At 40.0% G+C, this 18,884-nt stretch overlaps 1 protein-coding gene across 1 annotated transcript in view; it reads right to left on the bottom strand.

Annotated features, from left to right (window-relative positions):
• tafa3a (TAFA chemokine like family member 3a) overlaps positions 1 to 18,884 on the bottom strand; it is a 102,874-nt gene that overhangs the window by 3,450 nt on the left and 80,540 nt on the right. Inside the window, exons 3-4 of the mRNA XM_010771400.1 lie at positions 9,338 to 9,487; positions 7,800 to 7,924 (exon numbers count right to left, since the gene is read on the bottom strand). Coding sequence (XP_010769702.1) covers positions 7,800 to 7,924; positions 9,338 to 9,487 — 275 coding nt within the window. The remainder of the gene's footprint in view (positions 1 to 7,799; positions 7,925 to 9,337; positions 9,488 to 18,884) is intronic.

The raw sequence follows: 18,884 nt of genomic DNA, 5'->3' as shown, positions 1-18,884 counted from the left end.
CCGAGGTATCATCCGCTGCTGGGGGTGAACAGCCACGTAGCTCACGGACCCAAGGTGGTGCGGCACGCCGGTTGGACCACGAACGGTCCACGAAGTCAGCGGACTCCTCTCTCCGGTCGAAGTTGGTTACAACGGCGACCGAGGTGGGAGTCAGAGAGACCTTCCCTTCTCGCGACGAGGAGAGGGGCGCTCCAATGGTGAGTCCATTTTCTACGTTGTCTTATATTTGTATCCGTCTCTCTTCACTCAGTTGTATCTCACTGCCTTGCTGAAGAGAAAGGGATGACAGTAAGGAGGCGAGGCCTCCTTTTATGCGGTGAGATGCGCGCACATTCAGGTAGAACCGCCCAGGGGCCGGCTACGTCTAGAAAGTCTCAGTGGATGAATGCTTGCATGACAGGATCGAGGGGAGTACCCATAGAGTCCAGTAGAGGGCGGAGCCTGTGAGAGATATAACTAATAATTTCAGCTCAATTTATATATGTCACTCAACCAAACAAGCTCTTGGGTGCTGCACTCTTCTGAAACAGCCCATCTGTCTAAATTGTGAAAGGTTCAAGCTGTGAGTATATTCCCAGCTGGTATGTTTAAAATTCAAAGATCTGTAACGTAATGAGAAGAGAGTCAGCAGCTAGGTGTCAGACGTAATGCAAAGAACATCATGCTCAATGGTTATCATGCAAACAGTGGAAATATTATTATTAATGATTGCCTACTGCTGGCATAAGCATTCACACACGTTTTTATGAATATTAATCCCAGAGATTGAAGGATGTAGTTTGTACGACTCACTTCAAGCACAGCTCTAAAAATACTCTGGGAGGTGGATTCTGTTCCTTGTTGCCCTTTAAAAAGTAGAACACAAGTAACTTTTTGACTTGCCCTCTGATGAAGGAAGCACTATAAAACCAACGCAGTAAGCACGCGCACACTTCATGCAAGTCTTTCTGTGTGAATATTTTCACATTACTATCATTTAATTAGCAGTTAGCGGGGGGTCACCAGTGGAACCAGCAGGGGCTTATTACACACAACCAGTCTTCCAAGAAAAACAATTCTTATATTTGAGGAGGAGAGATTTTTCTGCTGCTTAGAGCTGCAGCTGTAGACACAGTGCTTGCTGTTTTGGGAGACGCAAATTAATTTACACTTCCGAGTGACAGTTCTCAGGAATCATGATGTGAGAGAGCATATGAAATTCATATTGTGTTGCTTTGGCTACAGCAGCAGCAGCAGGCTGTAGACAAACATTCATGCATTAAGTAAAAGCGTGTTATATGGTCCCAACATAATCCGATGCCAATGTTTTTAGAGATGGCCTCCAGCATATTTCTGCTGGCAAAAATACTTTGGATCTGCTGCAGAGGCGTTATTATCAACCCATAAAAGCATTTTACAAGCACTGTTATGTTGAGTATTGTTGTAATGACAGTTTTTATGTACACAGTTTATATTTTACATAAGTTCACAGCTCTTTCTCATTATATATAAAACATAAAAAGTAATAAGATACAGGGCCAGCTTAAAAAGAGGAATTTTAAGGGGACCTATTGTGCTCATTTTCAGGGTTATAGCTGTATTTTGTGCTTCTGCTGTGACATGTTTACATGCAAAAGGCTCTTTATTTTCCTCATAGTGCCTGTGCTGCAGCACCTCTTTTCACCCTCTGTCTGAAACCAGAGCCCAGTCTGCTCTGATTGGTTAGCTGGTCGGCTTTGTTGTGATTGGTCAATTGTTTAGAAATGTCCTGCCCCTCTTACGGCCCCTACACACGGCGGCGTGCGTTGACTCTTCAACGCTTCTGTCCATTCACTTTGAATGGGGTGGCGTCACATTTCGCTAAACTGCATTGTGGGAGCAAAGCGTAGCTTCTCTCGCGGTGCTCGCTGCAAAAGTAGAGCAATTTTCTACTTTTGACGCTTCGACAGAGGTGTCAGCCAATCAAATCCCGCTTATGCAAATCTGCCAGTACAAGCGCTAGCCAATCAAACCGCGTGTATGCTGGGAGAGCCAGACCGCAGTTCATTTCCTCATATGCCAAAAAATAGAGGAGAAAATAATCATAGCGGTAGGGAATCACCCGGTGCTTTATGATCAGTCTCTGTTCACCTACCGGGATACAAACCGGAGGAGTCAGGCATGGAGGGAGGTGGCAGAGACAGTGGGTGAAACTGGTAGGTTTTCGCCTGTTTGGGGAGTTTATATCCAGTTTACTTCGTTTGAATGGACAGCTAGCAGGCATAGACAGTATTTAGCCAGCATGGAATGTTGCGTAAAATAGCACCATAGACATTAATGTCATAAATGTTCATCATATAAAGTGTGACATGTAAAACCTTTTATGCAATTGACAGGAGAGATTCATGTGATTGGTTGTTGGTCGCGTTGCTCGCGTAAACTCCCCAAGCTCAAGACACGCCCACCACCAAGCGGCAACGCACGCCGCCGTGTGTAGGGGCCGTTAGACTATCACGTACAATGTGTCGGGGTACTTGCCAATATAAGAATGAATGTAACATAGTGATGTAATTATGTTACGGTAGTAAACCTAGGAGTTCAATCGAGGTGTTTCAGGCAGGGGGGAGTGTTTTGGAGAGAAACTCCATCCAGCGTCAACTTTGGGATTTTAGCCTTTGGAGATCATTTTCCTGCACAAAACCTATATAACAAACTAGAGGAATGGGAAAACCCTAAAAAGCATAATATGGCTTCTTTAACTTCATAAGTGAGAAGTGTCAGGGATTAAAAGTTGTTGGAGTAACTCCAAACAAAAACAATGCATATTGCAGCAGGCACAAAACAAGTGAAGCCAAGTGGAGCATTATGAAAACAATTAGCATGCCGCGGTGTCTTAGTTTGTCACTGTGAGGGTATCGATGGGTAGACATACAAAGGGGAATCAGGGGAACAAACAGCAGCTCCTGCTGCTTTAAGATGAAAGACCACAGTCCAAGCTGTAGGTTCAAAATCCCATTGACAAAAACATCTAAGACCTTACCTTTGATGGAGAGTTACTGAAGCACATGCATGAGTAGCCAGTACTCAATATTATAGCGTCGTTAAAAATGTCTTAATTCTTTGGACTCCTTTGACATTTTATATTTACATTTTAAAGATTTGATGCAGTGCCACATGTGCTAACTACAGGTAAGGTCAGGCTCCTGTGATGTCTTAATGGACTATAAAAAACAAATCAATCATCAATAGAGTGATTTAGCTCCTCTTCTCAGGCTACCAATCGACTAAATGTCTCATGCAGTCCTTCAGCCTTTTAACACCAAAAATCACTTTGTTCACGCAGTGTTTTCTGACTGAAAACACAGGGGTCAACAATCTAGCACACAGCATGGTCAATTACAATGACACTTGTCAGTGATTTTAAATACAAAATTAGACATATTTAAGGGCTGATTAAAACCAACAGCAGTAATTTGGTGCTAAACTTTTGACAAAAGTTTTTTTTTAACAATTAGTTAATTGAGGTTGGATTCAAGAGCCTGTGAGTTCAGCTTCTAAAAGATTTGCAAATATTCCCTCTTGTGTACAGTTATGAATACTTTCTTCACAGTGATTAATAACAACAGGGGAGTCTAAATTCATTGTATTTGATGATGTTTAATAAGTGCATACAAATATTTTGGATAAAGGGTTAAAACACAGATCAGAGTTCAGTCATGGCAGCAGTGCCTTCTGCTTTGTTTCATGTACCAACAGACACAGATGGCAGTGTTTGTGGATGGGAAGCCAGAAGCAGAAGAAGTCAAATAAAATGTTTTGGATTCACCAAGTTTATCTACTGAACTTAGCGATTCAATAGAAATCCTATTGAACTACTGCACCTATGAGCTGTCCTTAATCTGCAGGTCAGTTACAGAAACAGCCAATGAGCTGATCGTGTAATGAGCGACTGCCTTCATTAAACATGCATGCACACAATGATGTGCACATGGATTGAGAATTGCATTTGAGCAAGTCCTTTCCATCTTCCAACAGAAGCGAAGGGAAATCGGCCAAAAACAATTCAACCAAAACACATGTTACAGTTCAATTGCAAATTTCCCCTCTGTAGGACTAATAAAGGTATTCTGAATAACGACATTCCAAGCTTCAAGTCATTATACAACTTGTTTAAGGCTTTTACAAATGTTTTACACACTTGTGGTTCAGTAAGGCCTTTATCCAATGTGTCTACAAAATAAATCCATCCCAGACAGCTATCCATCACAATCCCTCAACACATTCTGAACAAGCATCGCAGCACCTGTCAAGTGGAATGGCTCCGTGGTCCTTCTGATCCCTGATTGATAGTGAGTGAAAAGCAGGAACTGCCAGGGTTATAATTCCTGACATTACCAGCAGGACTATAAAACTAGCTGCTCCCGGACATGCAGAGAAAGAGCGAACAACTGGCCTGCAGGGTGTTGAGACGCCTGATTTATTGATGGGACTTCATCATGAGGTGAAACGACACCATCATTTGTTATCAACAGTGCCACCGCTGGACATCAAAGAAGAAATAATTTATAGTACTATTCAAGGCATGTACTGCATTGGAGGAGTTAGGTTACACCATTATTATGTTTTTACTTTGAGAAAATAACAACTAACAAGCTTGCAGTAATAGAATCACAGAGTATAGTAGTATAAGCTTTTTGTGGCACAACAGATTAGCTTTCCAGATATGTAACATAACAATTTTAAAGATATAAAAATAGGAACAGAGTACTATGGTTAGTTGTTTGATGTCACATTAAATCAAGTATGTTTTAAAAAGAGTTTTTAATATGTTTTCTTAATTGGTGTGCCTTCTCAAATCTTGCTTTTGAAGCTTGCTTAAAGGTGGGGTAGGTAATTCACCTCAGAAACACTTGTTGTTATATTCCATGGAATGCTCTTAACATCCCGATAGCAATGAATACATTAAATGCTTTGATAATAAATACATAAAAAATGTCATCTGTGGAAGCCGTAGTACTGTAAAAAGCACGACCAATCATTTTAGCCGGCCCGGCTAAAGTAACTGGATGGCCTACCTGCCTGTCAGCCTTCCATCTGTGCACAAACTTATCTCGTGCCCTCATTGGTCATGTGCGCGTTTGTGTGTGTTGGAGTAGGGGCTCTGTAAGGAAGTGGCAGATATTTTCCGTCTGTGTATTTTCAAATTCTACCGTGCTCGAGCTGGTTTCTCCAAAATGACATACCCCACCTTTAAGAAGCCAGATAATCTATATAGTCTTGAAAACCTAGAAGCTTGTAATTGATTAGACATAATCTTGAGACTTGTTCTGATAATGTATGATTTAATTGAACCCTGACTTTATATTAAAGAAGGTCAAATGTATCTTTAATGTTCTTATTATGTATAATTGTATAAGAATTTGAAATTGACCAATCAGAATAGAGTATTCTACCAGTATATATTTTTAATAGCTTTATATTTGCTCCTGTTTAACAACTTCCTCCTACTTTCTTGCATGCATCAATGGACAACATTGATACAAATTCTTTGTGTGTGTAATCTTACTCGGCAATAAGAACATTTCTGATCCTTCATCGACAAAAGTTGTACTTTGTCTGGTATTTAAGCCAATATATAGGATTCAAAGTTCAAATGTCAAGTCATTTCGAAAGACCCGGCATACATTTTCGCAAAAAGGAACCGTCCCTTCTTCCTTTTATTACTCGGGGTGATGGTAACTGTGCAGGAAGCTCGGGTACAGAGGGCCCCTCACACAGGCAGACCCTGGCCCTCTGTGGGAGGCAACAGGGCCACGAGCATGGAGTGACCCCCGCTGACTCCCAAATCAAAAAAGAGTTGAGGTTCTGACGGGTTCTACTAGCCACCTGGACCCCTGCTTGTCTTTGCTTCTGTTTCTGCTTTCCCGTGGCTGTGTGAGAGGGCATCAATTATTAACCCGGCTAAAATAAAAAGCTCTGCTTCGTCCAGGCCAGCTGTAGCCATGAATAATGGAGGAGGCAGCTCAACTACAGGCATTTGGTGAGTCAAACACTGAGCTGTGATGGATGGCTAAAGGCCCAATATGTCCCCCCCTCCTCACCCCCATCCACTTCAGGTCCACCACACCCTGACACCCAGAACACAGGTCCAGATAACCTCTATTAATCTCTGAAGTGCCACAGCTTGAGCCCCCCTGGCCTGCCTCAGCACATCCCGACGATTTGGCTTCCTGGAGGGATTTTTGTTTGTTGTTTGTTTATCTTTCTCCTGCCTTTGCTTGCCTTTGTGTTTCTTCTTGCTGGCACTTTTGAAGTGATATGCAAGCCTGTTCTGACTTTTCAAAGGCAGGACCCGACTCGGGCTTGCTCTCTCTTTCATCTGAAACCATGAGGGTGAGATGGAGCCACGTGAGCGGGATGCTCAGGTCCCCACAGGCTGTCTTTTCCAATTTTACCAATGAACTTGTGTACTTTCACACTGATATTTCAGAGGTGATAATTGATTTTCCAATCGCTCAGTTGTCATGTGCTATATTTCTTATTTCTCACCTCAAGCTGAGGAGTCTCACGATAACATTGCTTCTGCATATATTTTACCTTGATAAAAAAATAAATGTTCAGCTGAAAGTTGATCTCAGATTGTATGAATTACTTACTTGTCACTTCGATTATTATTATTCAAGCTGATTAATCTGACAAATGTTCATTCATCCTTCAATTAAGATGTCTGTGAAATTACATAGTAGATCCATGCAGAAACAAGACAAATGCCTGCTGTTGAATACATTAAAGTGACACATCATGTTTATTCATGAATCATTTTGACACTAATATTCTGTAGTTTGGTCCTGTGTTAATACAAGCCCAGATCTCAGCTTGTGATGAAAACACTCAAAATATATATTTATTTGTAAGATTATTAAGGGGAGCATTGCTATCATAGAATGGGCACTAATGTATATTCTTGAGTTCTGATCAATTTAATTGCGCCAGCATTTACACGGTGGGTGGCCTAATACCAAAAGCTTGACAGAACAAGTTCATAAATGTCATCAAGAAAAATTAATTAATTTTAAACAAATGTCTTTAAATTGATATTAACCAGTAGCTAAATGAACAATCTACCAATTCATTATTCACAGGAGAACTGCTTAAAAAGTAGGATACAAGCTAAAAAAACCTGACGGGATGAAGTCTTTAGGCAGACCATGAACAGAAGATTTAGCGTCTGGACGCTAATGCTAAATGCTATCAGAGAATCCTGTGCTTTGTCTGTTTTCTTTCGAACAGCAGACAGACAGCAACTTAAAATAGTAAACTGATGCTCCAGTAGTGCATGAAGAATTATGTGGCTGTATCATGCACAGCATTGGATGTTTTTATCGTGTTTATTTGGGAGCAGCTTCAGCAGAAGATCTTTGTCTGTCCCCCAGTGTTGCCACAGTACTGCTTTGCTCACTTCACAATCTACTTGCCTCTACCAAATTAGCAACTTGAGCAACAATACAATAAAATGTCTATACTTAAGACTCCTACAACAAATCGCGAGATGTAGCTAAATAAAAAGCAGAACCCAACTCACCCCTTTTTAAGTCGATCGCTTCAAGAAATACTTCAGTGAATCTGAGACCCTGTGAGTCACATCTTCTCTGCTGCCTCCTACTCTGCTGCTCTATGCTCCCTTGTTTCTTTCTTTTTCAAACACTTATCCAACCCTCCTCCAATATTCTAGGGTCAGATTTCTTAACAACTTTTATCCGAGGTCATAGCCAGACTTTTTTGCATCATAATTTATAAATATCTACCATCTTCCTCGGAATAGTTTTTTGAATTAAACCCACCTTGGTTGTCTTCACTTTGTTTCCTGTACTGCAACTCCATCCTTTGAGATCCGGCAGCACTTTACATTCCTCCCCATCCATGCAGGGATGCATCTGGCACCACCACTTCTGTGCCACTATGGATGCTGAGAGCAAATTACAAGAAAAACAAAACAGTTTTTAAAAAATGGCGGCAAGGAGGCTATTAACAACACACTGTTGGAAAGTGTAGGAAGAAGCTGTTTAAGCTTGCTTAATGCTGCACTACATTTACCATCTATTAGCTAAATGTGTCTATTTACTATTTAGTGCTGGGTAGGTGTGTGTTCAGAAGCCAGACCATTTAAGTACTCTTCAAAACCTAGCTTGCAATTCACTTGGACATAACCTTGAGACTTGTACTGATAATTGTATTTAAACACTGACTTCATATTCAAATTCAAATGTATCTAATCGTATAAGTTATTTAAAGTTAGGCATAATGTGCAACGAGCTGGTCAGTAAAAAAAAAAGCACAAAGTCCTTCATTCCTCCTTAACAGCAGTCTCTTAGCAAGAATTAACAACCTCTGAAATGTCCAAATTGACTAATCAGAATAGAGAATTCCACTAAACTGAGTAATAAGAAGTTTTATTTTACATTTCCTCCTGTTTTCCAACTTCCTCTGACTGTTGTTAGGTATTCACCACTGTACAAGATGGCAATCCCTTGAATGTGTAAATAACAATAATGATTCTGATCTTTAATCAACAAGAAAGAAAACCTTTTTTGTTTTTTTAAATGGCGGCAAGGAGGCAATTATCAACACGCTGTTTGAAAGTGTAGGAAGGTTCTGCTGGTAGGAGCAACAAGAGGTGCCTGTGGTTTCTACAGCATACACATCACAGGGATTGAAGTCTTTTGATCTCGGAGGAGGTACGTCAGCCCTGCCCTGGTATGTTTTCAGGTCTGAATGACGGGTTGTGGGTCAATGTCAAGCTGATGAGTGTTCTGTGCAGGAGCGTACAGTGTGAGCAGGGTGAATGTTAGTATGTAGGAGGGGTATTAAAGAGTGCAGCAAAGGTTGGCTTTTCAAGGTCTAAAGTTGCTCCAAGGAGTCCTTAGGGGTGAAGCATCATCCTCAGACATTTCATAAGTGAAACGAGAACTGTCGTAACGGAGGATGCCCCTGTCTGAGCCATTAAAGTGAAAAGGGGAGATAGGGATCGATTCACCTGTAACTGAGGCCACTTTTGACATGATATCAAATGACCTGGCCTTCTGTCTACTCTAGCTGAACACACATGGCGTCGACTCCACACAAAAGGGTCAGTGAATAAACTGGTGGGAGATAGGATTTTTGGAGATTATAAAAGCTTCCAGACACAGGAACAGGGTCACAGAAATCTCAACACTGTATCTTTTTCTCCTTCCCTACAATAAACCTCTTTTCCAAGATAATCAGGGAAATAAGCACCAGAGGCACAGTGACAGGTGTGACAGATTCTGTACCTGTGTCGCATTTCTACCAGAATCAGAAGTCAGTCATTACAGAAACTATAATGAGGATCCTGGCATACCGTCTACACAGGATGGAGCCGCTCTTGTTGTTCCCGCCACCTGTCCAGGGAAGCAGGAGCACTTGACAGTCTGGGATCTCTCCTCGATCTTGTTCTTGTTGCAGCATCGGTGTGCCGCAATCACCTCACAGGTTCCCGCTTTCACATGAACTGGAAGCACAAACACACACAGGGTTAAGAATGCGATTACTGCGGCAGTAACTCCATATTGTGACAAAGGCATTGACAACAAATGTCAGGGTTATAATGATATGTTATGTGTGTGTATGTGTCTTTTTATGTGTTTAATGTACACAATGGGTACATGTTTTTGCTTGATTAAGCTTGTGTTATTTTAAATCCCATGAAAAGAAAAAGCCTGTTCTCTTTCTGACTTCACTGTCTATGTCACTTAACTGCAAGTCTTTGTGTTTCTAACGATATATCTTGTGGGATTAATTTATCTTTAAGGTGAGGTTATTTCTGACAGAGATGAGCACTGCAGTTTTGATAAAAACAGAAGCAAAAACTCAATTTGTTGGGGACTTTTTTTATATGCGGATTATTACGCATTATTTGATATTAAGATAACCGAAATACAAACAGTGCTCAGACTCATCACACTGAAGGAACATGTGTGTCTAGTGTTTTCAATAGTTTTGTACAACAATGGACATCTATGTCACAGTGGATTAAGAAATGAAATACCTTTTTGACATTCCATTCGAAGACAACTTCATATACCCATTTTGAGCATGTTTTTATATGAAATCAAGACCTTAAAGACTGGTGCAAAGAAGAAGATTCAGTGTCTTGAAGAAGATTGACACCCTTCTCTAAATGTGAAACTACTGTTAGCTTAGCTTAGCACTAAGACTGTGGACACAGGGGGCACAGTCTGGCTGAGGGTATTTGAGCAGTGTTAAGCACAGTCTTGTTTCAAACCTCTGAACACAGTGGCTACTTGAAATCCAGATCACCCCCCCGGTGGAGGAGCCTGACTTTGAACCCCATGCAGCCCCACCTGTCCACATACCCTTGAATAACATACTTAATCCACTGACCTTGCACCCCCACCAGAGGATTAAAAGAGAGAATTTCTCCATTAGGATTACACTAATGTGGTAATACAACATAAAAAACTTGAAAATGACTTGATTACATAACTAAACTGCTTATGTACGTGAAAGAACATTACAATATCAATTACAAGGACACATATTCATTGCTATTAAGTTAGATCAAACATCAATACTGCCCTCTATTTTATATTCATTAGTTTCTACATAGACTCATCACTATTCTGAGCACGTTTGAGTATTTACACGTGAGAAGCAGGATTAGAAGGGTGAAATAAATAAATAAAAAAGCATTTGAAAAGTTTTTGACATTCCTTTCAGATAAGCCTTAATTATGCCTGTAAAGATTTTCAATTTGGGACTTGACTTGAGAATAGATTGCAGTGCGCTTCCATCTTCCCATTAGCTAGCAATCCTGAAATCTCATCCACAACATTAAAAACATTTTGCTTCCAATCAATAAGGTGCTATTCACATTCCCACAAAAGGCAAGACAACAATTGCCGATTGAGTGATTTTCACCGAGCAGAAACGTACTGATGCGCAGCACGCGGGTCAGGCTCCGTGCCCTTGATGTGATTATCTTTAAGCCACCAGCACGCCCCCGATCAAAGTTAATTTAAAAAGTTGGGATAACTCAGATAGAATATTCAAACTTTGTTTAAGAGATAGATGTGCGTGGACAATAGGCAATCACAAGAGGTTCAACAGGTGAAGATAATTATTGTTACCTGATAATACGGTAGAATAAATAACATGTTAGCTGTAAGAAAGTGCTCAAAATGTTAACTGGCCGGCATTACAAATCATAAATGAAGACAGCAATGAAATTAGATTTCTCTTTTTCTCCACTGATGTAATTGAGTTACTGTCAGAGGTGGCAAAAGTAAACTCATCATTTACTCAAGTAGAAGTACAGACACTCCTGTTTGAAAATACTCTGGTACTGTAAAAGCACTTACTAAACTTCTTAACTCAAGTAAAAGCAAACAAGTATGGGCTTCAAAATGTACTTAAGTAAGAAATACCCATAACTACCAACTGTTTTAAAGAATGACTGACCTCACTTTATATTAATAGAACAATAATGTCATTGTTAGCTATTGAATGTTTCGATGCTGAACAACGGCAAAATTACAACGTTTTCATTGGTCCTTCTTCTTTAGAGAAGACCAGGAAATGATGGATACATGGATCGTGTTAAAATCAACAGGCACGCAATGACTCTAAATAATGTAGTGGAGTAAAGGACTGATACCAGAAAAATGTAGTTAAGTACATTAACAAAGTATTTGTACTCCACTACTTCCCACCTCGGGTTGCTGTCAGAAATAACTGAAAGCCTTTAAAATGTTCTTGCAAAATGTTTCGCTTCGTTAGATGTAGCATTGCTGTATTTACCACCACTCTGCTGTGTTGTGAAAAGGAGGAGAGACTATGAGCTGGGTCTGGCCTGGGACTCTGGACTCATTAAGGTGCAGGAAGCGGCGGCTTGGGTTGCCCGTGTGTAGAGAGCAGCTGATTAAAACCGGAGCTGCTGGCGGAGGTCGCTGACTCTGAGGCTGGACCCAATACCACCATGCAGGGTGGACAGAATGAGGGTTCAGAGGGCAGGGCGCCCTGGACCGCACAAGCTGGTAACAATCCATATGAGAAGAAACAACCATGAACTGTCCGACTGCTGTTCGTACAATAAACGGAGTGTCTGCGCTGCGAGACAATGGAGCGGGGAAAGTGTATTAAAACATTGGGAAAGGAAATACACTGAAATAATAAAAGAGGGAAAAGGTAGACAAAGATGTGGAATATTTGGGCGGAAAAAAACAATGGAGAGAATAACTCATCCTAAAAGGAAAGGTTTGTCATTTTGCAAACACGTAATGACAAGGTTCTATTCCATTGAGGAAGATAGTTATTTTAGCTTAGCATAACTCACTGTAATTACAAAATGTGTTTATGATTAGGGGTTCTAAAGAAAACTAGGCTAGTTTCAAGTCTATGTATATCCCAAAATTGTCATCATTGTCAATTGTCAATAATTTATTTCACATAGATTCAAAAGATGTAGCGATGAAGGCTCCTAATATTGTATTTAATTTGCTATACCTTTCATGTTATATTTTTTTGTTTGTTTACATTCATGTTTTCATTATAATTACACTTTTTCCTTTTTTGATTTTGCAATTCGTATTTCAAAAGGGGTTGACTTCTGGATGTTACTTTGCTTGAAAAAAAAAAATAAGAACAAAATGAAAAGGAATATTTTGTTTTCAACACTTCAGTGACAGCAACATTCTTTTATGAAATATTGAACATTCATTTATTATTAAGAAAACCCTCTGGGCATATTTCAAACAACCAGATGTGTATATTACTGCTATTTTTGTCTTGTACCGTCAGTCAAACATTGATGTGTGCAAACATACCAGAGCTGCAGATAGGCAGGTATGTTTTGCTCAAGGACACTTTGACGGTGGTTCTGCTTCTCTGGTTTTTAAAACGGTCCGTCTAACCACCAGGGTGACCCTGTCTTCACATTACAAACTAAACTCTTTATGTGGGACCAACTGAGTGTGAGCGTCGTGAGGTCAAACATACATGTACTGCAGGACATGGACTCCCTGTTTTTCTCCTCCATGTGATGTTTGTGTGTTGTGGTGTGTGTGTTAAACTTTCACAACACCTGTGATCAATACATTTCTATTATAGCACTTAGGGCTGTCATCAGTTAGAATCACCAGGTACCGACGTCAGCGCCACGGAGAGACAAAGAAAGGTGAAAGGACAGAGAGCACTAATGAGAGCTGGCATGAGGCCCAACCCTGCAGCCGATCAATAGCACTCTGAAGCCAAGCACTCTGCATTACAATCATATGCATCGATCGCTGATTGATAAATAGCAATACGTATCCAGAACCTGCTCATAGCTGGAGAAAAAGAAGGAGAATCCCCTTGTTCTGCCCTTTTCATCAAACAATAAAAACAACATGTTTGACATAAAATACTAATATCTGTTTCAAGTCCAGAACATGCATTAAAAGATGGCTCTCAACATTGAAATTGAACAAGTAGCAGGTTTTTTGTGAGAGTAAATGCAAAGCATGGTGAGTCAAGTTACCATGATAACTTCTCAGAGTTTTAAAGTGAAACTTGGAGTATTACATTTTCCAAACAAGGCAACAATACATGAACACATGCATGTCATCAAAGGGGCTGAAGTAGCTTTGTTTAACAATCGTATACATGATCAAATTATTTTAAACAAAAAATCTCCTTTTTCATGCAAAGGTGTTACCACAAACCAAAACGTTACCTAAACTCGACGTGGTTGATTGAATGAAACTGGTTACTCTCTGACAAGCTGTCTGTTATCTAATCTATAAAACTACTATGTGTCAACCACACGTACACGGCACTGTGCTTTAGTTCGAAAAAGTGTGGCACATCTGAACCAGAAATACAAACCTGTCATTACTTTTATGAGGAAACAAGGCGTTTATAAATAAGACTTTGCAATGTGTGAATCCTCTGACACAAAAAAGGAAGAGTTGACGGATGCACTCTCTTTTTGATTAGCTTTTTTTATCCTGCCACATTGACTGCTGAAATTAGTAAAAGAGAACAGTTTCCTTTGACTTTATTAAATATATATACTGTATATATAGTTATTTATTCACATATGACGTCCTTGCATTTTATTCTCATAAACATGTTTTTAAGTCCCAAATGTCTAAGAATTCATCAGAGATTTTGATTTATCTGTTCAAATAGCTACAGTATCTGTCAAAGAGATATGAATGGATCACATAAATATGAAAAAAATAAATAATATTATCAATGGTCGCAGATCCAAGGACAAACTGACACAAAATATGTATTTTTAATGTATTAACAGAGTTTTTAAGCTGACTTCTAGAAAATCTGCTGCTATATACAGTAGGCCACATTTACATTAAAAGTAGGATGTAATTTGTCCTTTAGCTCAAAATAAATCCGGTCCCAGCTCAAAAAGCCCTCCAGAAATCCCTCTGGAGAATGAATCTTATGGTGCAAAGCTGGACATTAATTTCTGTTCTGAAACTCCTTACCATTCACTGAGTAAAGTGCTCTCCTGCTTTCTTCCTAAAATAACATCTAAGCCACAGTCTGCCTTCAGTTTCTGCAGCAATCAAGCAATTGATGTAACATGCAGGGAGACGGCGTCCAGAACAACACACTGTTCTCACTGTCAGCCGCGTGACCCCCCATATCATCCTCACCTGCCCAATGGAGTGTGAGAAACAGGGATGGAGGCACAACAGGGAAACATGAGAAACCGAAGCACAGCGTTGATTTGATTCCTGACAGCAAGACATCTCTTATCGCAACCAACCAGAATCGGAAGTAAACCATGTGTAAAATATAATGCACAGGAGGTTTCATGTGTGATTGTGACACGGGAGGTATTCTGTTAAAAACACTATCATTAAGTCCTAGCAAGAATCTGTCAATAGGGTAAAAGGATGTATGAATTCTTTGAAGAGTAATTTTGGTGCAACAATTTTGTTCGCGTTGTAACAAAATTGGCAAAAAAAAATTACATTTCTGAAACAGCGTAAGACTGAGATATATAATCTGCTACCATTGGTAGAAAAATTCAGTTTTTAAATATATATGTAAAGGTTCAATGTGAGACTGAATGTTTTCGAAAAATGGATTGGAAAACACCGCAGCAAACTGCAAGCAAGAAAAACACGCCTTTAAAAAGTTTCACATCACTAAGAATTCATTGAAATTGACATCCATTACTTCTCAGAGTTAGTGTTATATACGCAAACTTCCCTGTTGCTGGGGTGCCGCTAGAATTAAATATAAATAATTTAAAGTAGTGATAAAGCCAGACAGTATCACACATTCTTAACAGGTACAACTTGATCAAAACACAATCAACACTTGATTGCTAGAGGTGTGTCTCCGCACAGTACGTTTGAAATGTGACTACACAGTTAATTGGGCTGGAATATATGTTGGATAAAAAGAAGCAAAAATATACAGTTGCAAGGATCCAACACAATCAGTGTTGGTGTGAAAAGGAAAATGTACATTATGTAGACTTATGACCATGAAGACGATGCCAGAAACCAGTAGAACATTTATTCTAAGCTAAGATAGCTAGCTCCTTGCTTGATATTTAACACACAGACATGAACAGTAGTATCGTGTTTCCCATGTTCTGTGTCTATCTCTATTGCCACTATTCAAGATGTAAAAAGAAAACAAAAGATTAATTGAAAAAATGAATTTTGGCCAATTACCAATTCCCATTCTTAAAATTCTGAAATATCCGGTATGATAATTATATTTAAAGAATTTCAGTTTAGCATTGTGGTTATGTTTCAGAGCCTAACAACCTCATGAATGATTTTCATATTACACCAGTGATTTATTGTGTTATGTTTTATGATCTACAATGTTATCTGTATGTGCACTAAGGCTGTCACAATATCAGATTTTCACTACACGATCATCTTGGTCAAAATATTTTCAATTAATTACAAATATAACTTTGTTTGTTCTAATTTTATTTTATGGAAGATCAATTACACTCATGTATGTAGTAGGGGTGTAACGGTTCACAGAATTCACGGTTCGGTATGTACCTCGGTTTGGGGGAAACGGTTCGGTACGGGTTCGGTACAACAAGAAAAAGCTAAAAAAATGTATAATTCCAGGTTTGTTTTTTATTTATTTTGAACAGTAGTGCAAGTTTCAGTTTAAAAATAAGGAACTTTAACATTTTGAATAATTAACTGTATTACACAGTTAAAAACAAACCACAAACAGTACCGCACACAATCAGATGGCCATATTATCTATAATGGCTGATGCCAAACAAAAAGGTTTCATCAAGCTGTAAAACTAAAAAGAATGTCTTGAAAATATTACATCATAAATAATAAGAAAGTGTTTCAGAGCGCATAGCCGTTGAAAAACATATGCCAAAAGCTTCTGTTATTTATTTTGGTCTCACGGCTTTCATGTCTATTGGCTTCTTAAAAACAGCGGGGATAAGCTGCTGAACTGCTGTTGTCTTTTAGCGGGCTCCGGTGATTGGCAAATCTGGGTGATGCCTTCTGATATGATTTAGCATGTTTGGGGTGTGTTCCCATTAGCATACCACACTGCTGTCGAACAACGCCGACACACCGTCATCGTCCGATCCACCACTCGCACTTCATCGTTATTGTAGCCCACAGGGAACCCGAAATGTTCCCACACAGCTGATTTAAAGTGGACCTATCATGCTATATTTGAATAATATAGTGTATGACCATACTTATATAAGGCATATTTATACTTTTTATTTTTCAAAATACCAAACAGATCATGCATGGGCGGATTCTGTGAGAACAGCACCATCTACAGGCCTGGCATATGTACTACAGCGTATCCAGCGCTTTCGAACGGCAATGTCCGTGGCTGTCTCCTCCTGATTGGTGGAGTTGGCACAATAGCCGTAGCGCCACTTCTGTGACGTCATAAAAGTGTTCAAATCTGGATCAGTCTGTATCAGATCCGTTGCAGGGGCCCCTTTTTTAAGAGATTCTGGTTATGGAGGAAAATAGATGAGGTTGTGTTTCTGACACTTGGTGAGATTCCGACTGGAAACGCGGGTACATATATTCCATGTATAAAGATGTACAAAAGTGCATTTGCATTGATAGGTCACCTTAAAAGATGCAGGTGATTTCTAGCCATGGATGTATAATAAGAAGTGGGATACAGCGTGGAGGCGCGGGCTCGATTCATTCTATGAGAGTGCAATTAGCTCGCATGATGATAAAATGGCCCAACTTTTGAGAGATAGCAAAACGTCACCAGATTACCCGGCATGCCTGAGGAGAGTACCCGTACTGTGCGCTCGACTTTAACCCAAAATGGGCTCGTTCACATCCAAGCACGGTCAATTTGGCGTACAGTAACAGACCCACGTTCATGGACAGTATGGTAAGTTAGTTTAGTTATTATGATGGATTTGGCAGATCCAGAGTGATCACATCGCTTTTTGGAAGCCAGGAATAGTGTTGAAAAGTGCTTGAAACATCGCAAAATGTTGTAAATAGGAGAGAAGTTTAACCCCAGAGAGGCTCTGCGCTGCAGATGGCTCTTCCACCCGACTGGAAGCCAGAGGCAGGCGCTTCCAGCACATTTAGACCCAGGAAAGCAGCTTGGATCATTTAACGAGCGACATTAGCAGCTAGCGGCATAGCTAGTAATTATGCTAATGTGCACATCAACTTATGTACTTATATAACGTCTGAAATATCCCGTATCTGCGCACTACTAGCGAAATGCGCAACTTTAACCAAAATTGCTCGGTTACATCAAGCACGTCATTTGCGTTACACAGTAACAGCACCGCACGTTCATGACAGCATGGTAATGGATTGTTTCTATGATGGATTTGATATTAACGAGGCCGGCAGCCTAGCAGCTTAGGGCTACGCTAAGTAATTATGCTAATGTCGCACTAAAGTCGTTATGATACCATTACTCATTACGACTGATAACAGACGATCTAGTGATATCCAAGCAACATGAGCTACATTTAGCACATGACATATTTATTTGCACTGTACTATATATATAATACTATACACGTGCATAAGGCTTCTTAGTAGCAATAAGAGCTACAGGGACGTTTAATTCTAACGTCGGTAATATTAACTTTATTTTAAACAACATTTTACGTACAAGAATGTAATATACAGCCCATGTCAGTATAATATTTACTTTAATGATTGAATTACAGCAAACATGTGCAATACTCCATTATTACAGTCTCCAGTGGGATGGCAGAAAGACAATATGGGTCCGTTCTTATTGTGCATCCGATGGGTAAAGATAAACGCATGTTTAGTTGCTGAACACGATAACGTATGAACGTGACCAGGGGGGCGATCCGTGGGCTTGGACTGCAGGCGTTGATAATGCAGAGGGATAATAACTCTCAGCAATAACTGTTATTAGTCACATTTTTAAAACTTGAGGGAACGAATTATCTTAATAAGGGCTATACAAGTGTTCAATACTGGGTAGTTATATTTGTTTAAAAAACAATCCTATCCAACGATTTACAGACCACTCTTTCCCCATGTAAGTCAATGGAAAAGGTGATTTCCTGGCCTGGCAACCAAACGGATAGTGTCACTACCGCTCGTTTGGCACAGCACGAAATATTTACATTCTGCTTTTTTTATGAGTCCGGCGCACTCCGGGTGGGGCGTGTTCGGTAGCTGTCGAGTGCACGGCGGCTGCACCGATAACCAGTGGCACACAGGAATAAGTGACCTGAATAAGTGTGCAAAAATATTTAAGTTGTATTCTTCGGTCCGCTGAACGATACCGCCGGCCAGAGAGCGTGCGTTCCCCGGTTACCTGCAGAAGGAAGCCGATGCATCGTACTAGCAGCCCCGCTCTCTTTAACTCCAGTGACTTTCGCCGCTTTC

This window comes from Notothenia coriiceps, unplaced genomic scaffold (assembly GCF_000735185.1).
Source record: "Notothenia coriiceps isolate Sejong01 unplaced genomic scaffold, NC01 NC01_scaffold00009970, whole genome shotgun sequence".
NCBI classification, from domain to species: Eukaryota; Metazoa; Chordata; class Actinopteri; order Perciformes; family Nototheniidae; genus Notothenia; species Notothenia coriiceps.
The sequence above is the reverse complement of the archived record's forward strand: the minus strand, read 5'-3'. Positions and strand labels throughout refer to the sequence as shown.